This window comes from Cervus canadensis, chromosome 27 (assembly GCF_019320065.1).
Source record: "Cervus canadensis isolate Bull #8, Minnesota chromosome 27, ASM1932006v1, whole genome shotgun sequence".
Classification (NCBI taxonomy): Eukaryota; Metazoa; Chordata; class Mammalia; order Artiodactyla; family Cervidae; genus Cervus; species Cervus canadensis.
In genome coordinates this window covers 2,237,380-2,263,229 of record NC_057412.1, presented here as the reverse complement: position 1 = coordinate 2,263,229, position 25,850 = coordinate 2,237,380, and the positions used below count along the sequence as shown (strand labels likewise).

General features: G+C 47.3%; 1 protein-coding gene across 11 annotated transcripts in view; it reads left to right on the top strand.

Moving 5' to 3' along the window:
* EVA1C (eva-1 homolog C) overlaps positions 1-25,850 on the top strand; it is a 110,798-nt gene that overhangs the window by 63,188 nt on the left and 21,760 nt on the right. For 10 of the 11 annotated variants that reach the window (XM_043448718.1, XM_043448714.1, XM_043448711.1 and 7 more), the window contains 3 exons: positions 8,073-8,216; positions 18,290-18,370; positions 19,403-19,492. In XM_043448718.1, the coding sequence (XP_043304653.1) occupies positions 8,073-8,216; positions 18,290-18,370; positions 19,403-19,492 (315 nt within the window). Of the gene's footprint in view, positions 1-8,072; positions 8,217-18,289; positions 18,371-19,402; positions 19,493-19,629; positions 20,470-25,850 lie in introns of those variants that run through there. The other variant, XM_043448715.1, reaches the window with a different exon arrangement.

Below are 25,850 nucleotides of genomic sequence, written 5' to 3'. Positions count from 1 at the left end.
CAGGCCACATCCGGTCCACGGCCCCCGGCGTGAGATCTCTGCTCTCGGTTCCCAGTTATTACGGCGGCTCAGCCTTAGTGCTTTGAAGAAGGAGAAAGCGCTGTTTATTTTTGGCCCTGGAACCTGGCTTGAACTTGGAAGGATAGTTGCCTGGAGGCCAAGTGGTCAGGGCTCACCGTGGGCCTCTGCAAGGGGATGTGTGCGCTTTTCCTCTTGCGATATAAGCTAACGTCTGGGGCAGTCCCGCAGGCTGAGTCTGGGTACCCAGGGCAGCTCGTCACACGCAGTCAGGAAGCAGAGCGGAGCAAGGCTTTACCTCTCAATTACTCGGCAAGAGGATGAGACAGCTAGGTAGCATCACCGACTCAGTGGACATGAACTTGAGCAAACTCTGGGAGCCAGTGAAGGACGGGAAGCCTGGCGTGCTGCGGTGTTACCAGCCACTGCACCCCAGTTGCTATTGCATTGTAATGAAATACTCCCAAGTTTAATGACTTAAAAGCAAAAATGAGCGATTAGCACCTCACAGTTTCTGGGGGTCAGGGGTTCCAGGGCAGCCTGGTTGGGAAGTTCTTACTTAGGGTCTCGTGAGGCCTCGTCAGGCTACTGGCTCGGGGTGTGGTCATCTGAGGGCTGGGCATCCAAGGAGGCTCCCTTACGCGATGGACAAGTTGGTGCTGGCTGTTGATGGGTGGCCTTGGTCTCCCCACTTGGGTCTCTTGAGCGTCCTTGCAGCATGGCAGCCAGCTTCTTCTTCCAGAGCCCAAGCGGCAGAGGAGCAAACGGAAGCCACACCCTGTCACCTCTCGAGTCTGCCGTCACAGAGAGCAGCTGGTTCCTCAAGGGAGGAGGCTACACACGGGCGTGAGTTCCGTGGTGGGCCGTCCAGAAGGCCGTTATGGGCTGAACTGTGTCCCCCTAAAACCCCCTTGCGGACGTCCTAACCCCCTCAGAATGTGACCGTGTGAGGAGGTGGGCCTTTAAAGCAGTGACTAATTTGAGGTAATATAGGAGGGCCTGCATCCAGTGTGACTGCTGTCCTCACAAGAAGGGGAGCTCGGGACATGGACGCACAGGAGGGAAGATGACATGAGGACGCAGGGAGAGGTGCAAGAGAGGAAGCCTCAGAAGGCGCCCACCCACTGGACAGCACCAACTTCCCACCTCAGAACTGAGAGGACACAAAATTCTATGGTTTAAGGCACCCAGGGTGTGGCCTTTGTTACCGCAGCCCTAGGAACTAACACAAAGGCTGATCATCACAGCTTTCAAGCAAAAAAATTAGAAAGAGCATCAAGGCTGATGACCATGCCAGCTGTCAAAAGTGATACTTTTGAACTGTGGTGTTGGAGAAGACTCTTGAGAGTCCCTTGGACTGCAAGGAGATCCAACCAGTCCATCCTAAAGGAGATCAGTCCTGGGTGTTCATTGGAAGGACTGATGCTGAAGCTGCAACTCCAATCCTTTGGCCACCTGATGCGAAGAGTTGACTCATTGGAAAAGACCCTGATGCTGGGAAAGATTGAAGGCGGGAGGAGAAGGGGACGAAAGAGGATGAGATGGTTGGATGGCATCACCAACTCAATGAACATGAGTTTGAGTAAACTCCGGGAGATGCTGAAGGACAGGGAAGCCTGGTGTGCTGCAGTCCATGGGGTCGCAGAGAGTCAGACACGACTGAGCGACTGAACTGAACTGAACTGAACTGTCATACAGGTTTAAACACAATCTGGTGTCTCTGGTGTCTCTCTTGAAGGTGATGACCCAAAGACATTTCTGAAAGGTCTTCAGGCAAGTCAGATCCTTCAGAACTTACAGCTCCTCTTGGGACTCCCCTGGAGGTTCAGTGGTTAAGACTCTGCGCTTCCAATGCAGGGGGCACAGGTTTGATTCCTGGTCAGGGAACTAAGATCCGACATGTCACGTGGTGCAGCCAAAATTTTTTTTTTAAAAGGAAGAAGTTATGGCTCCTCTATTGGAAAAGAAACTGAAAGAAAATAGGAAAGTGACTGATCAGCGCTGGTCGCAGAGAAACCCCAGTGGAGCAGCATCTGACACAAGAAAGGATAAGCCTTCCCACAGACCTGGGAAAGCAGGCTTCCAGAAAGCTACTTTGGCCGGGTGTCCACCGTGGCACGTCATTTCCTGCAGCAGTTACACTTTCTGGGTGGGCTCCAAGGGTGCTATTTCCTTAATAAGAGAGTGAGAAAAACCACACAATGGGTCTCAAAGGCTGGACTAAGGCCACCCCAAGGCCAAGTGTGGGCAGGCCTGGACTTTTCAGCCAAAGATCAAGGTGCCAGGTGCTCCCACTGCCAAGACAGTCTCGTAAGAGCAACCAGCCTAATTATCTAAATAAACACAGGTTGTAAAGAGCGATTAACTGCAGTTTCAGTGTGAAACGGTAGCCAAAAATATAAAAATTAAACAGTTGAGTATCTTGTTATCACATGTATTGGGGCGGAGGGTAGTTTGCCAGGCAGAGAGGTGCAAACAAAGTCAGCCTGGGAGGGAAATAACCACTTAAAAAAAAAGAATCCTGCCAATGGTTCAGAGCTCAGTGTCAACAAGGAAATGGTCAGAGCTACATAGGACCTGAACTGCCTTGGGCCTCTTCCTAAAAATACACCATGGGTTCTTTCACTCTCACCAGTATAAATTCTTTTGCTCCCAGGGTAACTATGAGTGCAGAAGCCTGTCTCTGTAAATCACGCTGGTCACAGGACCTCCTGGGTCCAAGAAGATTGTGGTCTTACAAATGGAGTCTTCCCTACCCCCTTCCTCTGTTAGCCTTAAGAAATATGATCAGGCACGCGTCCTAAGAAAATATAAAGCTTCTGGGGCTCTCATACAGTTCTGGCAAGAGTGTGAATTGATACAACCCTTCTGAACGGCTTGGCAGTGTATATCAAAAGCTTTAATATTTTGAATACCCTCTGACAAAGCAATCTACTTCCAAGAGTTAGAAACCGTCATGCTTGTGTGCAAGTATTTAGCTCTAAGGATGTTTCACGCAGAATTCTTTATGGCATTAAACAATGGAAACCATTGGAACATCTACCAATAGGGTATTGTAAATAGAGCTGGTACATTTATAAAGTGAGAAACTATACAACTCTTTAAAATGATGCTTATGTTAAAGTTTTTCATAAATATGCTAATAAATGAGGAAAAGTAGCATACAGAGTCATATGTATACGATCCATTGAGGGGGAAGGACATTTAAATATAGAAAAGTGACTAGAAAGATGCTCTTTAAAGGTTAACCACTGTTTTTCTTGATTAGTGGAATTTACTGAGGATTTTTATTTTCCTGGTTTAGGAGTATTTGTGGTTTTCAAGTTTTCAGCTATAAACATGTATTTGAAACAGAAAAAAATAGTAGCTTACAGAAAAAACGATAATAGGTGTTGGACTTCCAAGAATAACTTCATAATTCTTTTGTTACTTCTTTTCAATATAGGTGGCTTGTCCAGAAATCATACAACTCATTCTCAATCTTGAGATATAAGGGTTTTTTCCAATTGATAGATATGCTAATAATAGATGAATTTCCAATTGATAAATGTCCAAATAATAATAAGGCTCCTAAAGACAGAAAAATATTCACAATCAACCCTGTGCACCCACAAAGCAATGAAAAATAGTAATAAAAATGAACTACAGGGGGCTGAGGAGAGATAAATTAGGGGATGGGATTAACAGATACACACTACTTTATATAAAGCAGGTAAACAACGAGGACCTACTGTATAGCACAGGAAACTATATTCAATATTGTGTAATAACGTATAATGGCAAAGAATCTGAAAAAGAATATATATTATAACTGAATCACTTTGCTATACACTTGAAACTAACACAACATTGTAAATTAATCCTACTTCAATACAAAATTTTAAATAAACTGGAAGAAAATTCAAAGGATATATCTTTACTCCTAGATAAACTTCCCGTAGCTTCTGGGGCAAATTGAGGTATACAAAAGGATCATTTATCATTACATTTGCAGAAAAATTTACATTTCTGAAAAAAATTACCCCAGAGACACTCATATTGAAAAGCTGTCTTCTATCCAGATACGAATTTTGTTTTTCTTTTTAAGAAAGTTCATTTTGTATGCTTTCATTTCAAAGCAGTGTAAACTCACAAAAACTTGGAAAGTATCTTAAAATCAATAGGGGGGAAAAAATTCTTTCTCATCAGCCAAAAATAGCACCCTGAGAATCTTAGTAATTCTCCTTCCAGTATTTGTGTGTGTGTGTGTTTATTTGCAGATTAAGCTGTAGTATATAGGTTTCATCATTCCATATGCCTGTTTTCACTTGAAAGAACCAAAGAAGGCATTTAGTTTAGACTATAAATTATCTAAGTCCCAAAGGCCTTTTGTGGAGGTACCACGTTCCCATCTAAGGTGATGGCCTGATGTCAGTAATGGAAACTGACAGACACTGGGCGCTGCATTGGACCCTCCAAATGTAACATCGTTCAGTGGTCATGCCAGCCAGTAAACCAGCATGGCTGTCCGTATCGTCGCCGTCCAGTGAGGACACAGGCTCAGCAAGGGAGCTCATTCACCCTCAGCGACAGCTGGTGAGAACAGTTCACGTGTATGCGGGCTTTGACTCCTGCAGTTGCTTAGCACAGGTCTCACGGAAAGATGGTAAAAATGATGTTCCTCAAGCTATGGGGGAGGAGCACAGAGTCTCAGTGAGTTGAACAGATAGTAGGTGCTGGGCAAACAGCAGAGAAACCCCAGTGCCCTCCGGGAGCTCCCCATCCAATGAGAGATCCAGGCACAAAAGCAACTGACAGAACACAGCGTGACTCACTGTGAGCATCACGAGTGCCCACTGCAGACCCCAGCTCCATGCAGCAGCCCGCCCGATGGGGCAGCCCACTCTGTGCTCTGGAAACCACTGCCTTCGCCCCTCAGGCTTGGGGCTGGTAGCCTCTCTCTGCTGTTTCTCGCCTCAGGGCCCTGCACCGTCCTTTGAGGTGTTCATGTCCCATTCACGCCTTTGTAAAGTCTCTTTATCAAGCCCACTTTACGTGGCCCGATTTGAGCCCTGGGTGGACCGCCAGAACACCCTTCAGGCTGTTAGTCTTTACTCTTCACAGAGACCTGCTTGATGCTCCGGCACTTCAAACCATTTCATTCCATCCTCATTGGCTGCCTGACTTGCTCTGTTTACTTTTCTGTCATTCATGAAAACCCACCAAATTCGGTCCAGCAAGACACATCCTTTAGGCAGAAATATCAGAAGCAGTCAGAAAACAGATGCAAGTTGCCAAGTAGAACTGATCCAGGGGCCAACAAAAGGATGACAGCTTCCGGCGGCCCCTCCAGGCAGCTTTTCTCAGCATAGATTCGAACTCAGGGGTCATCCTCCCAGAACACATTCCAAAGCCACATGTATGGGCTGTTTGCATTTCCTGGTGTCCATGGCAGTCCACCAGTCCATTCATTGGATGCATCATTGTTGGGCGCCTACCGTGTGCCCTGCACTCCAGTGATCAGGCGTCGTGGGCTTGGACTTGGCAAATAAACCCGAACCTTTATGAAGATATTCAGATCAAGTGCCTTCATGATAATGTTCCTCATTATTTGTTGGGATATACATAGTACATACTTTTAGATATATAACATGGAGAAGGAAATGGCAACCCACTCCAGTGTTCTTGCCTGGAAAATCCAACGGACAGAGGAGCCTGGTGGACTACAGTCCATGGGCTAATAAAAGAGTTGGACATGACTTAGCAACTAAACCAAACAAGATATATAACAAAAATATGTAATATATAGCCATACATATGCACATGTATATACACACACATTTATACATATATGTTTATATGGTCCATATAAGCATGCCCCATATATTATTATATGTGGGAATATAAAATATACACATATAAATAAATATATCTAAGTTATATGTTTTATATGTGTGTGTGTATTTATTTAATTGTCATTTCCTTAAGATCGTTGTCTTCCCACCTTTCTGGTGTTTCCCAAAGATTCTTGCTTTCAACTAGACTCTTAGAGATCTCTAAAGTATTAATACAAGAGAGAGAGATGGAACTTCCCTGAGATGTGAGCTTCCCCACCTTTATCTAGCTGCATACTGTTATATAAACAACTTATGATACTAATAATGTATCATATTCTCTGTATATTTTCTATGAAATATAAGATGTGTAATAAACAACCTATCTCATGAGACACACAAGCGCTGAGAACACAGCCTCGGCAGAATGTTTGTTGTAAGTGAGCTGAACTTTGCAAGGTCTCTAGAATTCTCTCCTTCTCTGTTCCCTGCTCTTCAAGCCCTTAACTCCTCCCAACGTGTATGATTAAAATTGCTTCCAAACCAGTCTCCCTGCCTTTGGTTCCTTGACTCTCCCAGGGCAACCAATAATGATGTCGCCAAAGGACCCACGCATCAGGGCGTTTCTTAGGCTCCCTGGTACTTGCAGAATAAAGTTCAAAGTCTCTAGCTCAGCGTTCAGAAGAAGTTGGATCTTGCTCTCCTTTACTTTTCCTGGTCACGTACCGCAGCTTCCCTGCCCGCACCTCAGGCTCAGCCCCTAGACGCCCACTAAGTGCTTCTGGCTCACTGACTTTGGTGCTTATACTTTTCTCTCTTGGCCTGCCGATACCCAGTTCATGATCCTTCTGCAAGGACCAAGCCCCCTCCTCTGTAAAGCCTGCCTTGACCACTCTGGTCCCCAGCAATCTCCCCCTCCTCCGACCCCATCACGTCCTGTCTGAGCCAGTCACTGCTGGTACTCACTCTGTCTCATGTTAGATGTCGGGTCGCCTGTGTGGGCTTTGTCTTTCAGCCCCATCACACATCCTGTGGACGCAAGGTGGGCTTCTCTTGGCTGTTTTCTTCTGACTGCATGTAGCACAGTGCCTCACTCTTCAAACGTGTTCAGTTAATGTTTAGTAACTGTGAAGGCCTTGTGCCAGGGTCCTGAAAAAGTGATGCACATGTTTATTCATCCACCTGTCCGTTTTTCATTCATTCATTCATCAGCTATTGGATTTGCACAGCAGGTCAGGCCGGAAAAATTAGATGATGAACAAAATAAAAATAGCCTCTGTCCTCATCGTGCTTATGTTCACATAGAAGAGAAGGATTCTCAAAATCAACCAATAACTAAACTGTTTCAAAGAGCAGTAACCAATAACTAAACTAAAAGAATAAAAGAAAGAATCTTTATTCAGCGTTCTACATGTTTTGCCTGTTGTGTATGCAAGACCAGTTACATGACTGGGCCGGGGCAGTGTAAAATGCAAATCTAGGGCCCCTTGTTCAAAAATGCGTAAGGATTTCTGATTGGCTTGTTTGTAGAGACGTGGGTCCACCTAGAGTCTGTCACACAGAGTAAAGTCAAAAAGAGAAAAACAGATATTGCACGTTAATGCATATACACAGAGTCTAGAAAAATGGTACAGATGAACCTATTTGCAGGGCAGAAATCGAGACAGGGATGCAGAGAACTGAAGTGTGGACACAGCGGGGGGAAGCAAGAGGGGCGATGGATCGGAAGAGGAGCGCTCCTGCCAGACGCACACCGCTCTGTGTAAAATAAGCAGTGGGCGGCTGCCGAGCGGCACAGCCAGCGCAGTCTGGAGCTCGGCGCTGACCCAGGGGGCTGGGGTGCGGGGTGGCGAGAGGGAAGCTCGGGGGAGGGGACGGGTGTGTGTGTGTAGCTGGTTCACGTTGTGCAGCAGAAACTAACACAGTATATAAGGCAATTATATTCCAATAAAAACTAAAAGAGAAAAGAAAATTTTAGTAAGTCTCTCATCTTATATAACACAATATAATATACAGATAGATTTTCAGACGATGACAGCAGGGTATTAGAGCAAGCTGATTAAAGCAAGCCCTTCCAGCACTGCCTGTATAGTGCTCAGCCCACTGTGGGTGCTTTAATGAGACGGAAAATAATCAAGTAATCACAGCTGATCTCCATGAACTGTGAAGTCCAGCTCAGAAAATAACCGAAGCAGTACATGGATTCTAACCTAAAGGTTTTTGATGTCTCCTGCCTCTCAGACTGTCTGTCTTACTCGGCTCTGCACGTGTTATCCAGGAGATGTTATGGGAAGCAGAGATGCAAAGTCCTCGTCAACAACCACCACTTCGGAAGCCCCTGTCTGCCAGGAGTGAAAAAATACCTCTCGGTCTTCTACGCATGTGGTAAGGATACACCCTCGGCCAGCTGTTTGGAGACCTGCCTCCTGGGGGGGCAGTGGTCGTCTGAACAGAAGGAGGTTTGGAGCAAGTCGCGGCAATCCGCCCAACACATCCTGACACTGGGTTGTCTTCCCTCATGCTCATGAGCCTTCCTCCTGTCCTTCATCCTTGTTTATAACGTCCGTGTCAGATAGGTGATAGAATTTTCTTGGGTCAAAAGTGCTTTTAGCTGGACTTCCCTGCGGTTCAGTGGTTAGGACTCTGCCCTTCCACTGCAAGGGACATGGGTTCGATCCCTAGTAGGGAAACTAAGATCTTGCATGCCACCTGGCCAAAAAAAAAAAAAAAAAAGAGAAGTGCTTTTAGTAATCAGATTGGCAACAAGAGGGAAGGGAAGGAGAAGAATAAGGAAATGGGATAAACTGGATGTCACTGAGAAGAACGAGTTTAATCTGAGTTTTCAGGAGGCTCTAGAATTTATGGATATGTCATGTAAGTTTACGGAGTATTGCTTGACTCCTAGTTAATCTTCCAGTCTTGTGTTTGGGCTCTAAAATGACTAATTCTCTGGACTGCCAACAGGCATTTTATCAATGTATCCCTAGGGTTAAGCCAACAGATCAAGTGCTTACCTACAGCCTTTAAATATGTTACGTGACAGCCTTACTTTGTTTTCCTAGTGTCTTCAAATCATAAAATGAAATTCTTAGTTCATTTGATTCCAATTTTATAAAGCTACTTTTAAAAATCAAGTGTTAATTACCCTCTGAGGATACCATGGATTTCTGGTTTGTAATCCTGACACATGGATTGGTATGGGGTTTTTTGTTTTTTTTTTTCAAATAAGTATAGAAGCAAAGGAAAAGCAAAGAACGTCATAACTGAAGAACCCAATACTTGTGCTCATGGAAGCCTCGTTCCCCCTGCCAGATACCCCTAGCCTTTTCTTCTTCTTCTTCTTCTTTTTTAACAGCTTTATTGAGCTATAAATCACAAACTATACAGTTCACCCCTTAATCATACAAATCAGTGGTCTCAATAGAGTCACAGAATTGTGCAACTCGCATTGCAATTAACTTAAGAACATTCGTGGGAATTCCCTAGCGGTCCAGTGGTTAAGATTCCAAGCTTGTACTGAAGGGGTAGAAGTCCGATCCCTGGTCAGGGAACTAAGATCACATATGCACAGTCAGTAAAATAAATGAAAATTTTTTAAAAATTTAAGAAGAGTCTCTTCAACTCCCAAAGAAACCCTGGACCGTTTAGCAGTCACCTCCCAATCTACCCCTCGCCCCCCAGCCCCACCCCAAGCAACTACCACTTTCCGTCTTATGAATTTATCTCTTCTGGACATTTCATATGAATGGAATTGGACAATGTGTGATTCTCTGTGACTTGCTTCTTTACCTAGTGTGTTTTCAAGGTGCATCTATGTTGGAGTATGTGCCAATACATCATTCCTTTTTACAGCTCAATAATATTTTGTTGCAACCCCAGCCTTTTATATCCTGAGCTAAATATGTCCTCTCCAAATCAGAGCTGGAATAGGTACAGTGAAGTAGATGTAGAAATATATTCCCAAAATAATAGCGCCCACATTCACGTTCCAGGAGGCATGGTTTTATTTGCCCTCCAGTCTTTACTGGTTCCCGTGTGAAGCAGCTCTGGGTAGCCTGGAACCTATTCTGGTTGAGTTTCCTCAAGAAACTCAAGAAGTCACATGTGCATTCTAAATCGCTTCCAACTCTGTGCTACCCCATGGGCTGCAGCCCTGCCAGGCTCCTCTGTCCATGGGATTCTCCAGGCAAGAACACTGGAGTGGGTTGCCATGCCCTCCTCCAGGGGATCTTCCCCACTCAGGGATGGAACCTGTGTCTCTTGTGTCTCCTGCATTAGCAGGCGAGTTCTTTACCACTAGCACCACCTGGGAAACCCCAGGAAGCCACACAGAACAGTCTGAAGTTCTAGTAACTGCCGGTCTCTCTAGCTGAGCGTGGAAGGAAGGGCAGGATGTTAACCTGCAAATAAGGTGGATTTCCTGGTATGCCTTCCCGGGCGAGGCAAGGGCAATGCCCAGGCTGAGGCTCCTTTTAGCTAAGACAGGGTGGGCTTTCAGGGCCTGAGGAGTCACACATCCCAGCCCAAGCTTCCTCTCCTTCATTCACTCGTTCAGCACGTTGTGGGTGTGTTTTAGTTAAAAAAGAAAAGACGCTGTTATGAATTATCAGTGGAGGAAGAGAAATGTGCCTAACGGCTCAGTCATGTCAGACTCTTTGCGACCCCATGGACTGTAGCCCACCAGGCTCCTCTGACCATGGGATTCTCCAGGCAAGAAGTGGGTTGCCATGACCTCCTCCAGGGAAAAAGATCAAATCCAGGTCTCCCACATAGCAGACAGATTCTTTACCGTCTGAGCCATGAGGGAAGTCCTGGGGGAAGAGAGATGAGCATTAAACAAATAACCAGAGAAATCTGTCTTTACCCATTGTGATGAACGATGCTTCAGCAAAGGGCAGGATGGAACTTCCCTGGTGGTCCAGTGGCTAAGACTCAGCTCCCAATGGGGGGCTACCGAGGTTAGATCCCTGGTCAGGGAGAACCCACATGCCGCAACTAAGACCCAGTGCAGCCAGATAATTTTATTTTTTTAAAGGCCAGGATGCTGTGCAGAAGGATAATGGTAGAGGGGCTGTTTTAATTTGGCGGGAGAGTTGAGAAATCTTCTAAAGAGTACCTTCCTTGGGGGTGAATTTGCCCCTGTGCTCTGAGGGGTGGGCAGGCGTGAGCTGGCAGATGCTGAGTGGGAGAGGAGGAGTGAGTGGGTGAGGAAGCAGGTGGGTGAGGTGGTACAAGAGGGGGCCAGGATCAGGTCCTGTGGGGCCTGGGAGGAGGTGCCAGCAGGAGACTCATTCAGTGATGATGTTTAGACTCTTAAAGGACAGCTCCGGCTGAAAGGTAGAGGGGGGGCTGGGCACAGACCAGTTAGACCAGAAACGGGCCCGAAGACATGGTAAAAATTGGGCGGATTGGAGAGTTTTGGGAAAGTAGGAAGATAATTTGAGATGCTGGGGGCACCTGGCCTATTTGGAAAGATTGGGGTCCAGAGAAGGTGATGAGGGCCAGAAGTATGTGTCCTTTGTCACCATGGGGTGGGAGCAGAGGCTCTGGGGATGGATGGAGGGACGGCTTAGAGTTCCAACCACACGGCTCTGGCTCTCGTCTTCTCAAAAGAAGTGTGAGCTGAGGTGGTCGGCTGTGAGGATGGGGCGTGGGGAAGGGGAGAGGGGATGGAGGAGGTGCAAGTCTGAAGTGAGGGCCGTGGGGGCCGGAGGGCAGGCTGACTTCAGAAAGGACAGTGGTGGTGCTAGCTTGGTGTGCCGAGGGCCTGTGAGGTTAGTGGTCGAAGTTCTTGGGGACGCTGGTCTGCCTGGTTGGTGGGTGCGTCCAGCTAGATGCATGAGGGCTGGCTGGGGGACATGGGCTCCTCCAGGCTTACTGGTTCGGATGAGGTCAGAGGATGGCCGGGGAGGCATCTGAGTGAGTTCACTGGAGGAAGGAGGCCGAGGTCAGAGAGGGGGCTTTGTGTCTTGGTTTCGGATGTTGGACCTTGGACAGTTCCCTCCTTGTCTTCCCTCTGGGTCCCCAGGAGTTATTCTAAAGGAGAGGAGGTGACTCTCACTCTGAGCAACTCAGCGTCCCCAACCCCTCCTCCCTGCTCCCCCATCCAAACAAATGCCTTCTCAGGCAACTTCTTATCACTTCTAATCACCTTCTAAGTGGTTGACATTTTTAAATCATTTCTCCCCCTGACAGATGGGTCGTCACTGTGAAATTGGATCATTAGAAAGTGATTTGCAATGTCTGTATTTTTTTTTTAGATCACCAAATGGGGCATGGAATGTGGGCATTTTGTGTTTAAAAAAAAATATTCCCACTCATGTGGAAGTTCATACAGAAATGAAGGATGTCAGGAATTAATTTCTAAGCGGATCTGTCTTACTTCTTTGGATATGAGTGAAGAAACCAATTTGAGCTGGTTTAAGCCAAAAGTGAGTTGGGTTGGGGAGGTAGCCTATGGCTAGAAGGCCATCTTCAGAAGCCAGACCAGGAAGGAAAGGCTCAGGGTGGGACTAAACCGGAAACTTCTTGAGCATGAAGTCTCTCTGTCTCTCTCTCCTCTCGCTCGCCTCTACAGCTTTTCTCTGAGCCTGGGCTAGATGGCCTACAGTCATTCCCACAACCCAGGTGATTCTTACGTTACACTTTTATGTTCTAATAATGTGAAGACTCCCAATCTGGCAACTTCCTTCCAGATTCCTACCAGAGAGCTGTTTCTTTGACTGGTCTGGGGTCAGGTAGCCCCCTCCTGTGATCTGCCTTGGCCAGGGACCATGTGACATGATATGATTATAAACTTGGCTGCCAGAGAGCAGCCCAGCCAACCTCCCACCCTAATCTAGATGCTCGTACGTAAGAGGCTCAGGGAAGTGAAGGAAAGTCGCTCAGTCGCGTCCGCCTCTTTGCGACCCCGTGGACTATACAGTCCATGGAATTCTCCAGGCCAGAATCCTGGAGTGGGTAGCCTTTCCCTTCTCGGGGGGGATCTTCCCAACCCAGGGATCGAACCCAGGCCTCCTGCATTGCAGGCAGATTCTTTACCAGCTGAGCCACCAGGGAAGCCCAAGAATACTGGAGTGGGTAGCTATCCCTTCTCCAGCGGATCTTTCCAACCCAGGAATCGAACCAGGGGTCTCCTGCATTGCAGGTGGATCCTTTACCGACCGAGCTTTCAGGGGAGCCCGAGACCCAGAGAAGGTCCACCCCACTGATGTCTGTTCCAATACCCGTCTCCTAACTGCGGTCTCCTCTCGGGCTTTGCTGTCCTGCCCAGCAGTCTTGAGGTGCCCACCCAGGAGGTTACCCCACCCCTTGGGTTGGGGGGAGTGAGCACTGTGGCCCTGCCCTCATTGGGTGGAATGTGGTGATTCCAGGCCCCAGTGATGTAGCGGACCAGGAGGGCTTCCCAGGGGGGTGGGTCAAGTGAGACAAGGTGAGTGAGAGTCAGCAAGGTGAAGGGCAGGCAGATATTGGGAGGTGAGCACAGGGCCTCGGGGCCTTGGAGATGGGAGACTAAGGATTGGCTTGTAGCTGAGGGCGCCTGGTGGCTCAGATGGCAAAAGAATCTGCCTGCAATGCAGGAGACCTAGGTTCAATCCCTGGGTCAGGAAAATCCCCTGGAGAAGGCCGTGACAACGCTCTCCAGCATTCTTGCCTGGGAAATCCCACGGACAGAGGAGCCTGGTGGGCTACAGTCCAGGGGTCACAGAGAGCTGGATGTGGCTTACCAACTTAACACTAAGGGCAGAGGGGAGCCTTTGGAGGGTTTTCTTTGAGAACGTAAGTAATTTACATTTTAATAAGAACATGCCTCCTATTTTTTGGCTTCAGTTAATCCTGCCTCTCCCTCCCTCACTGCTCTTTGGCTGGGCTAGAGTTTCAGCTCTCCATGTACCCTCAGGGGAATGATCCAGGCTGCAGGCCTTCTGCTCTTTGAACTGTAGGCAGCAGGTCTGGCTGATGTCAGACCCTTGGTCATTGATTGTGCTGGGAGATGTTTTGCTTGAGCACTCTTCTTTAATGCATGGCTAGATGAGGTCCTGGCTCTCAATTTTTATCCAGCTTTTGTTATTTGCCACACTTCTTGGATGGGATTAGGTTTTAGACTTTCTTCCTCATAGGAGGGGGCAGACCCAGAGAACTCGGTCAGCTTTTCCCCTCTCCTTCTCGGAGAGGGCTTCTCCCTGGGCCCAAAGCCAGTGATCCTTGAGGGTCACGGAGACAGAGGAACATCCCGCATCCCTGCCCTGACAGTTCCTGAGAGGGACAGGGAACATGCGGACCTCAGCCAGGCGTCTGCGGCTCTTCCCAGGGGCTGGGCGCCCAGAGGATGTGGGGACGAGAGGGACGGTGGTGCCGGAATGCGGGGTGCCCCCTTCAGCAGGCGCTGCACTGGGGGACAGGAGGGAGGGGTGGTGCAGGTTTGGGACCGGCAGGATGAGGGGGTGCCAGGATTCAGAGATGCACGTGCAGTGTGGGTACCTAGTGAAAAGCAACGACAGTGAAGCAGAGGTCTCTTGTCTCTGATGTGAGAAATTACTTGGGGCTCTAATTTCAACCCATGGAGGCTGCTTTATTAAAGCCGCTCTGGCCCAGGCTTGACACAGACTTATTCCGGGAGAAAATAAACTCAGGAAGGGGCCTGCCTAAATTTAGCGAACTGTTGGAGCCCATTGGAATGGTCATCTCTGGTCTTATGTAACAGACTTGAGAGGGACTGTCTGAGTGGGACTCGCTTAACGTCTTGGTTGTTGTGTGCAGTCGCTTAGTCGTGCCCGACTCTTTGGGACCCCCCGGGCTGCAGCACGCCAGGCTTCCCTGTCCTTCACCATCTCCCAGAGCTTGCTCACACTCGAGTCGGTGATGCCGTCCAACCGTCTCGTCCTCTCCTTTATCCAGTTGCCAGAGGCTTAATGTCCCAGGGTCACAGAAGAGAGCAAGGGCATATGTGAGTGAGACTAGGAATTGAAGCTTCACTCTTTACTAGGTGATGGTGCGCTCTGAGCCTCAGTTTTCCCATCTGCAGGAATGGGAATGTTACACATCCTCACTAAGAGGACTCAGTCACTAAGAGGACTTCACACGATCCCACACTTAATGGGAGCCTTGTGAAAAGTGGTTTGCTGGCTCCCCCAGTGGTTCAGACAGTAAAGAATTCACCTGCAATGCAGGAAACCCAGGTTTGATCCCTGGGTCTGGAAGATCCCCTGGAGGAGGGCATGGCAACTCACTCCAGTGTTCTTGCCTGGAGAATTCCATGGGCAGAATGGTGGGCTGTAGTCCATGGGGTCGCAAAGAGTTGGACAGGACTGAGCGACCAACACTTTTCACCTCAAATGGAGGGGGCTGGGTTTGTGGGGTGGTAATAATTCATACCCAGTGTCTGTCCTTATTCTAAATCAGTTTGAAACAGGATATAAGAATCTGACAGGTGTGTTCATAACTGTTGTCATTTTAAAGGTCTGAAAGAGTCTCCCACCGTGAGAGCCATTTTCCAGCAGTAAATGGGCAAGTTCCCTGTACCTATAGCATGTGGAGAAAGTGAAAGTCGCTCAGCTGTGTCCGACTCTTTGTGACCCCATAGACTATTCAGTCCAAGGAATTCTCCAGGCCAGAATACTGGAGTGGGTAGCCTTCCCCTTCTCCAGGGGATCTTCCCAACCCAGGGATCGAACCAGGTCTCCCACACTGCAGGCGGATTCTTTACCAGCTGAGCCACAAGGGAAGCCCAACCTATAGCATACACAGGCGATTTCATGTTTTATTCTGCAGAACTCATCCCACAATGCCCTTCGTCTCCGAGCAGTCCGTCTTGCCTGCATTGAAAAGCCTCCGGCATGTTCAGGGATCCCAGCTCTCCTCCCACTGTATCTTGGGAACAAGCCAAGAGATAAGACACAGAAAAGAAGCACCACTCATTTAGAGAAAGCTCACTCCTGCCGACGGGTCAGGGTGTAGGGGTGACGCAGAGCCTGTCCCATCAGGAAGCATCCGGGGCCACACAGCTCAGCAACCCGGGGCACCACCAGGGGTCCCGGGATCAGCAGCTTGCTGGCCAAGGGGCATTTCTAGGGAAGGGCTGGACAGCGTCCACCACCTCCAGCAATGCCACCCTGCCGCCCTGAAAAGTGACCCCCGCTGCTGACGGTCACAAAGGCACCGGGGCCTCCTGCCCATGGAATATTCACAATGTAGGAACGTCCTGGGACATCCCCCAAAAGACTTCTGTTAAGCACTTTGAGAATGTAAATGAAGTTTTCTTGCTGCTAGAAGTGTCTTACCACTGCTTTGGCAAAAAAAAAAAAAAAAAAAAGTCAGCACAGTTGAACTTGCCCAGTTTGTATTGGCTTCACTTCTATTTCCCGTTGCCACTTCTCCCAGATCCCAGCTGGGCCGAAGAACAAATAAAAACAAACAGTTTTCTGCAGCAAAAACACTTGGCTTCCTCTCCCTTCTCCCAGCTGGGCTGCAGTGCGGGGGTCTTCAGAACTCATGCTTTGCTCTCCGGTTTTGACTCCTGCTACCATCGCCTCTGCCTTGCCTGGAGGGTCTTGAGATCCGGATAGTTTATTCTTAGGGTCAATTTAGCAGACTCTTGAACCATCTTCTATGGGAATCTGTTACACTGCCCTCTCACTTTATCGTTCTGTCATCCTTTCTTACAATATGGAGAGCTGCATTCTAGCACGGAGCCTTCAGATTCTCTGTAGGCTTATTAAGAAAGTGAAGAGTTAAGAGCTGTGGGCAGAAAGCAGAATTGCAGCCGGGAGAGGTCAGTGCTGGGTTTTGAGTTGGTTCCATTCCTTTTGTTTCACCGTATCTCGGGGAAGTTGATGTTCAGCATTAACGTTCTTAAGGTGTGAGTTACACACCTTAAAATTCACCCAGTTCATGTAGAAACAATTCAGTGATTTCTGACAAATGTACAGAGCTGTCAGCCTTCACCTGGCTTCCCAGGTGGCTCAGTGGTAAAGAATTCGCCTGCCAAGGTAGGAGACGTGGGTTTGATCCCTGGCTCAGAAAGATCCCATGAAGAAGGAAATGATGACCCACTCCAGCATTCTTGCCTGGGAAACCTATGGACGGAGGAGCCTGGGGTCACAAAGAGTCGGACACGACTGCGCATGCACACAAGTGCAGGTTTCACCATACTCCAATTTTAAAACACCTCCGTGATCCCCCAAAGTTCCCTCATGGGCACACGTGGTCACTCCCCTTCCCCACCTCGGTCTTGAGGTGCTCAGTCGTTCAGTCCTGTCCTACTCTTTTGCAACTCCCTGGCCTGTAGCTCGCCAGGCTCTCTTGTCCATGAGATTTCCCAGGCAAGAATACTGGAGTGGGTTGCCATTTCTCCTTCAGGAGATCTTCCGGCCCCAGGGATAGAACCCATGTCTCCCTTCTCTCCTGCAATGCAGGCAGATTCTTACCACTGAGTCAACGGGAACCACTAGCTTACTTTCTGTCCCTATAAACTTGGCTTTGTCTGGAGATTTCATATGAACGGAATCATGCCGTATGTGTTCTTGTGTCTGGCTTCCTTCACTGAGCGTAATGTTTTCGAGGTTTATCCATGTTGTAGCAGTTGGCCTTCTGTATCTGTGGGTTCCACATGCGTGGATTCAACCAACCACAGAACTGAACATATTTGAAAAAGAGTTCCTGAAAATTCCAAAAAGCAAAACTTGAATTTACTCCACATTGACAAACTATTTACTATAATACATTTACATTGTATTTATGACTATTTACATTGTACTAAGTATTATCAGCAACCTAGAGATGATTTAAAGTATACGATAGGATATTGGGTGGGTTACAGGCAAATCAGATGCCATCTTATATGAGGGAATTGAGCACCTGTGTATTTTGGTATCCAAGGTGGGTCCTGGAACCAAACCAAGAGGATCCCAACGACTGGACTCCATTCCTTGCTGTTGCTAAATATTATTCTATTAGATAGATACACCATATTGCTAAGTCTTGCCTGGCTCATTTGCCACCCCATGGGCTATAGCCCACCAGGTTCCTCTGTCCATGGGATTTCCCAGGCAAGAATACTGGAGTGGGTTGCCATTTCCTTTTCCAGGGGATCCTCCCGAAGACAGGGATCAAATCTGCAGCTCTTACATTACAGTCTTTACCACTGAGCCACCAGGGAAGCCAACTAAATATTATTCTATGGGATAGACATACCATATCTTCTTTATTTGTTCTCCCTGGTGTTGTTGTTTTTTTTTTTTTTTTTTTAATACTACAAGATAGATCTAAGGGGTAACCTTTCTGGGACATTTGATGATCACGTGGGTACCATTGGTGTATCTGTGTGAGTGTGTTAGAAAAGCACAGTGAATGATATATGTACTGATTTGAAAATTGATCTTTTTAAATCTTATCGACAGGACATTTTAAAGATCTGTTAAGTGTCCAAAGTATCTAAAATATCTCTTTTTGGTTTTCAGTTCCCAAGAATATACTCACAGCAATTGATCCATCAGTTGCTAATATAAAACCTTCTGTGAAGCAGAAAGACGGCGACTACGGTAATGTTTATGGCTTACTACCAAGGTTTCTCGTTAAGTGCACAGCCCCACGTGGCCACAGGTGGATGCACTGGTTAGGACACAGAGGGCCCTCAGGTGTGTGCGCTGCCGGCTCTGAGAACGGCAGAGCTGTGGCAGATGGTTACTCATGGTGGCCAACCTGGGGTGTTTTGAATTATAAGTAGGGTAAATCCTCCTTCCATTCCCCTTTATTTCCTAAAGGAAAAAATCACCTTGAAAAAGGAGATCTGCTCAGAAATAAATCTGGGGTTCCTGGATTATCTGATGGGCTTGTTGGAAAGACGATCCCATTTGGGAACCTGAAGGGTCAGACCCAGGCTGGACCTGCAGACCTCCATCCATATATGCCCTTCTGCCTCAGGTTTTCCCTGGGCTTTGGTAAATAAGGGACTGAATATTTTGGGTTTGTCTTTAAAATCAAATCTAGAATGGAATTTAGACTCTTGGGGCTCCTAGTAGAAACTACAGAGGCCCCCAAGACAGTCTGTGTAAGATGTTGTACTTTGTGGGTTGAGAGTTTTTCTTGTGTTACTTGAATTCCATTTATGAAGTCTTTTCCCTCTAAGTATAAAAGTAAAGTATGCTTGATATGGAACACACAGGAAAATATCAAGTAAATAGAACTCCTCCCTAGTCTCAAAGCCTGGAATAATTGTTGTTAATATTCTAGCTCTGCCCCTCTAGCTCTCCACCAGGCCCTGCCTCTCTCAACCTCTCTGCTCTTTCTAACAGGGCTCCTACCAGGTTCCCATCAATATCCTGGCCCCCCTGCAGTGGAGGCCTGAAAACCCTATCTAACATTCCCAGGGTCCCCAGAGGCCATAAGCTACTATCTGCTAAAATGCTCTTTCTGGCTTAGTCGTCCCTAATTTTGTCAAAGGCCCACTTATTGGATTTCTGTGGCTTTTTATTTATGATGGCAGTCCTGGTTTAGGAACAAAAGGCAAACTGGGAACAGCTATGATTAATCAGCCTTTCATTTTTTTGTTGTTGTTGTTTTTAATGAAACAGGTGTAGACCTTGACCCAAGGGAACCGAGGATTCTGAGGAAAGATGGCGTGATTGTCAGCCACTCGTTGGCAGCATTTGCTTACATTAGAGGTAGGTAATTGAAAACTTCCTAGATGGATTTACTGAATTCTTATTCACAAATGTTCTGTTTAATTGTAACACTTGGATGGCTAAAGAAAGCGGGGAACTTCCGTGCTGGTCCAGTGGCTAAGGCTCTGCATTCCCAGTGCAGGGGGCCTGTTGGATTCTTGGTCAGGAAACTAGATCCCACATGCTGCAACAACAACAAAAAAAGGTCCCGCGTGCCTCAACTAAGACCCAGCACAGCCAAATAAAATATTAAAGAAGACAGACTTTAAATTTGACACAGCAACTGCAGTCTTCTACAATCCAGAAGCACAGAGATCTGAATTTAGGTACTGGTCCACTGGCGATCAACAAGAGAACCACAAACACTTAAGTCACACTCTCCAGCAGCTAGTCTCCAGGGGAATTTTCCACTTTGCAAAATAGGAAGCTGAGGAATGCATTTTCCGGCTTGAAAACTTGGGAAGGGCACAGGATTATTGAATTCCACCCTTGGCTGGAAGAACATTGAGCCGAAAGATGACTTACTGAACAGAACAGGTCGTGGTCTGTGGAGGCAGAGACCCTTTCTGAGTCACCAGCATTACTGCTCGCGGTTGCCAAGGCTTCCCTGGATAATCTTCCCCTCGAGGATCAATCAGACTCCATCCTCCTTAATTAGCGGAGCCCAAATGGCTTGTCTGCAAGGGCATGGTGCACGCTGTCTTTCCTCGTCAGCCTCTCTGCTTACCTCTGGATGGACCATATTTTGGAATGTTGACTCTGCAAGTTTCGGCAATGCCTGCCTGACTCTGTTCAGGGAGCCAAAATTTCTGAGAACTTTTGTAAAATACATGGTAACAGAACACATCATGGCATGACTTATTCGAGCCCTTGCCAGAGCTGGGGCTATTTGGAGTGAGCCTTCCGTAGAGGATAATAAAGGCTTGAGGAGACACCTCAACCCAGGAGCTGGAGTAATCTTGGGACCTTCTTACCAATATTCTCCTTGTGTGGTGGTTGTGTGGTTGTTGAGAGTCCTCTCCTTTCTAACCACCATCCCATTTCTGTTCCTGATAATTGTCAAACTTAAGAGATATAAGGGATTTTATTGTTGGAAATATCTCATATTTTCAGAGTCCCTAGAGAGCCCCTTGGTGGAAAGGCAATGTGAAAATCCTTTGCAGAGAGGCATGACGGCTAGGCTGCTTATGTGCTGCGGCCACTCTGGGCTGTAGCGTTCTCCTCAACAACTGTCTTGTTCAGCTCAGGCGGCCTTAACAAGAGACCATGGACCGGGTGGCTTAAACGACAGAACTGTATTTTCTTCCTGGCTTGAAGGCCATGATCAAGGTTCCAGCAGGCCTGGTGCCTAGTGAGGGCTGTCTTCATGGCTTGTAGACAACCTTTCCCTGTGTCTTCACACAGCAGGGAGGGAAAGAGAGAAAGAAAACACTAGGTGTCTCTTCTTTTTTTTTTTAACCGAACTATAGCTGATTTAATGTATTGTGTTAATTTCTGCTGTAATCAAAGTGATTTTGTTATCAGTTCAGTTCAGTTATACATATATTAATATACACATTCATTCTTTTTCATGTTCATTTCCATTATGGTTTATCACAGGCTATTTAATGTAGTTCCCTGTGCTATACACTAGGATTTTGTTGTTTACTCATCTTATATTGATCGTTTGCATTTGCTAATCCCAAACTCCCAGTCCAACCTTCCCCTACCCGTACCCTCACCCCTGGTAACCCCAGGCCCATTCTCTATGTCTGTGAGTCTGTAGATAAGTTCATTTGTGTCATATTTTAGATTCCATTTAGTGTCTCTTCTTATAAGGACACTAATCCTGTTGGATCAGGGCCCCACCCGTATGACCCCATTGAAAGTTAATTATCTCCTTATAGGTTCTGTCTCCAGATATAGTCACATTGGGGGTTAAGGCTTCAGTGCATGAGTTTCAGAGGTTACAATGCATAGTAGTGACCCTGACAGAGGGACTCATCCCCTCTCCTGCACACAAGGAAGCTGAGATCAGAGGACTTGAGCCGTGTTCCTGAGGACACTGCGTGGCCAGCAGCAGGGCAGGATCTGCCTCAACAGATACAAAACCTGCCCTCCAGCTTCTCCAAGAGAGACGTGTGCCCTTCAGAATTTTGAAGGATGGAAACCTAATATCCTCGGGAGATCTGAATTAGCTTCTCTCCATCCTTATCTATCCTCTTGCACACTCATAACTCCAAGAAGTCATTGCCGTTGTTGTTCAGTCGCTAAGTCATGTCCAGCTCTTTGTGACCCCATGGACTGCAGCACGCCAGGCTTCCCTGTCCTTCGCTATCTCCCGGAGTTTGCTCAAACTCATGTCCATTGAGTCAGTGATGTTATCTAACCATCTCATCCTCTGCTGCCCCCTTCTCCTTCTGCCCTTGATCTTTCAAAGTATCAGGGTCTTTTCCAGTGAGTCAGCTCTTTGCATCAGATGGCCAGAGTATCAGAGCTTCAGCTTCAGCATCAGCATCAGAAGTCCTTAGAGAGATTTACTTATTAGGCACTCATCTCTCCACTAGACATTAAGGTTTCAGCTGCAGATGTTTGTCATTCTAGTCATTGCCATATCCTAGTGGCTGAGACAGAGCTGGCGCCGAGTAGACGCACAGTTAATGGTTAATTAGTGAGCAGATGATGAGTCCTCCTCTGGTCTCATGAGCTATCCCGTACCTTATCATCACCCTGTATTTGCTGTTTGTAGGTATCCAATTTCTAAGGACTGTACAAACTCAGTGGGTTATTGGGTTTTACCGAGGGATGTTTAGGCATGTTCTGAGGCCAAGCCAAAATTTCATGTCAAAGGGAAAGAGACTCTCAATGTGTTGTGTCAGGTGTTAATGAAACAGAGCTGCTACTAGAAGTTCATTCGTCAAATCACAGAGGCTCACAAAGTCTTAGGGGGAAGGGGCCTCTGCCCTTGCCTGTGAATTTCCTGGGTGTGTTACTCTCTGGGTTTGTTACTCTTCTTAATGGTCCCCAGCTCACAGCATCCTCCTCACTGGTTAGGCCAGCACATTGCAGTGAAGGGCAGGACCTTAGGCTGAGCCATTTCAACACAAGCATCGCATGATGAGAGTATCACCTTCATCATCACTAGAAAGTGGTGCCCCAGCCAACTCTCAGTGGCATCTTCATCCTTGATGTAGGGATGTGATCTGAAGGCTGGACCAGGCTCCCTGGGCACCCACTAAGAGGAGGAGGCCCTCCTAGGGGAGAGGTCCCAACAGAAGCTACCAAGGGTGAGCTGGGAAGATTCTGGCAAAATCACCAAATAGACAATGGACTGAGCAAATCAGAAGGACATGTCCTCAGGTCAGGCTACAGGTAGCTTTGTCACATTAGTGCCACCAAGTGCACGTGGGGGACCAACAGGCTAGAACCCAGAATCAAGGGGCTTATCCCGGGATGTGGAGACACAGAGGCTGGTGGAACAGACACAGAAATACCCAAGGGTTCCTGATGGACGATTTCTCTTTGAACCATTTAAATGGTTTGTGAGACATCTCCACAGGAATGTTTGAATTTGTGTGTGCTCAGGCGCTCAGTCATGTCCGACTCTTTGTGACCCCATGGACTATACTAGGTTCCTCTGTCCATGGAATTTTCCAGGCAAGAATACTGGAGTGGGTTGCCATTCCCTTCTCCAGGGGCTCTTCCTGACCCAAGGATCGAACCCACGTCTCCCGTGTCTCCTGCATTGGCAGGCAAATTCTTTACCACAGCGCACTGGGGAAGCCCACGTTTGAATTTACCCTCTTCTCAATGATATAGACATATTTATTGAATTCATTCTAGAATTTAGATCATGGGTCTGAAGAAACTCATAGAAAATTTTCGAAGTTAAGGAAATGGAAAGGGATGGATGTGTGTGTGTCTCTCTGTGTGAGTGTATGTGTGTGTGTCTGTGTGTGTGTGAGTGTGTGTGTATGAATGTGTGTGTGTGTGTGTTGGAGATTTGGGGAAGTGACTTTGTTAGCTGGCTCAGCTGAAGATTGTGTCAAAAGATATTTATTTAGTCTTGCTCAGAACTTGATGTCTTCCATTCCATCTAGTGAGCATTTTTATTAATATTTCCTGCCCTTCACGGCCTAGTATTTCTGACCCTGCTTTGGACTTGGGCCTGTGTGTGTCCTTGGCCTCTGGAAGAGCTCACTGTGGACTTTCGGGGTGCATGGGGGTAAGCGGGGCCATGGGTGAGAACGCAGCATTTCTGCACGTTCTGCATTGGGAGGGTGTCATTGTTTCATGTGAAAGGAGCTCCAGGATATCAGACAGACCCACAATGAAACAGAAGTATCATAACACATTCCGAAGTTGGAGTTACATGATCCCCTGTCAGGGAGAAGGATGGGAAATCAGCATCGGCTTGTCATGGAGGTGTGGGTTCTGAAGTGTTCCCACGGCCTCTAATCTTTGGTCCCATGACAGAAAGTTACTATCACATCCCTAAGTGCTGTCAGACCAGGCCCAGCATGCCTCCTGCTTTCACCCGACGGTAGCAGGGCCCCCAGGATGGAACTCTCGCCCAGTCTCTTGGTGTCTTTTTTAGACACAGTAACTTTGAGCTGGAGCTGTGTTGGCTGCAGACCAGAGTTCTAAGGGTCGAGGGACCTTAAAGGCCACGGGCCACCATGGTGAGACTCCCCAGGGTTTGCTACCACTGATGAAATGCAAGTCACTCACTGGAGCTGCGAGAGTAAGACTGACAAGAGCACAGTGTGAAGATTCTGTTTAACAAGGAGGCTCACGCCTTTATTTTAACAGAATATATAATAGGAAAGGTGAATGGTCGTTGCTGACCCACGAAAAGACGCAGGGATTCTTGGCCTCCAGAGGAGAAGAATTCAATCCGCGGCCAGAGATGAGGCTTGATCACTCAGAGCTTTTGTGTAATAAAGTTGTATTAAAATATAAAGGAGATAGAGAAAGCTTCTGACATGGGCATCAGAAGGGGGCAGAAAGAGTGCCCCCCATCTAGTTTTTAGCTGGATGTTATATAGTCACTAGCCGTCTGTTAATGAAAGAAAGGAATGTCTTAAAACTCAGAATGGCACCAGGCCCCTCATCCATAAGATGTATTTTGGGATAATCTTGGCACCAGATGAGTCATCCTGGGCCATAAAACGATTGACTTGAATCCTGTAGAAGGGCAGATTACCATACAAATAGTTTCGTTTACACAGATTAGGGGAACAACGTCTGAGTATAACATAATGGTTTGTCAAGTCAGTTCTGAGCCATTAGAGTCTGGGGTGAATGCATAGTATATTAACATAGCTTTAGGACAAACATTTCCATAAGAAAAATGCATTGGTTAACTCAGAGTTGGAGAATAGTTAACTTCAGGGTGGAACCAGGTGTCATTATGGCAACACAGTATTTTAAGAGAAACCTCCTTTTTAAATTTGTATAGAGAAGGGGGAAAAAAATATACATATATATATATATATATATATATATATATATACACACACATATATATCACTAGCTTGTTTCCTCCTGCCGCTTAAGAGAGATAAAAGTGTCTGACACTTGCAGCCTATTTCCTCTGTTTGGAGACCCCTGGCCGTCCTGCCTGTTACCCTCTCAAAGGGCTTCCCTGGTAGCGCTAGTGGTAAAGAACCCAGCTGTCAATGCAGGAGATGTAAGAGATGTGGGTTCTTAGATCTTCCAGGACCCTGGGTCGGGAAGGTCCCCTGGAGAAGGAACTGGCAACCCATTCCAGTATTCTTGCCTGGAGAATCCCATGGGTACAGGAGCCTGGCAGGCGACAGTCCATGGCATTGCAACTACTCAGACACAACTGAGCTACTAAACAACAACATGGTTAGTTTAATTCTTTAAAAAGAAATAGGGTTGGGAAGGAGAGAGAGAGAAAGGAAGGAAGGGGAACAGTAACTAGCCCGGCTACCTGGAACAGAGGCAGACCTCCTCTGTCCTGGCCTGAGCCCCTTGTTCGCCCCTGAGACCATTGCTGGGAATGATGGTCTTGTGGGCAAGGAGAGAAGAGGGCTGTGGGTGATCATTGTTTCCCAGAAGCTTGACTGGCACGGGCTGTTTCTGCCTGGAACTGGCCTGTCCTGAACGGGGCTGGCTGGAAAAGGTCACAAATGGGTGGGAGTCCGTTTCGCCATCGGCAGCAGCCCTTGCAGGCATGGCAGGAGGTAATGTTGTAGGCCTGGCTGTCGGTGGGCTCAAGGTTGACGCTTTCCCAGGAGAAGGGGAAGCTGAATTATGGCTGCACTGAAAGCCCGTATCAGAACCATGAGGACAGGAGGGATTGGAGAAGACAATGATCCGGATGTTTGGTGGGGCAGTGGGGGTGGGGGGG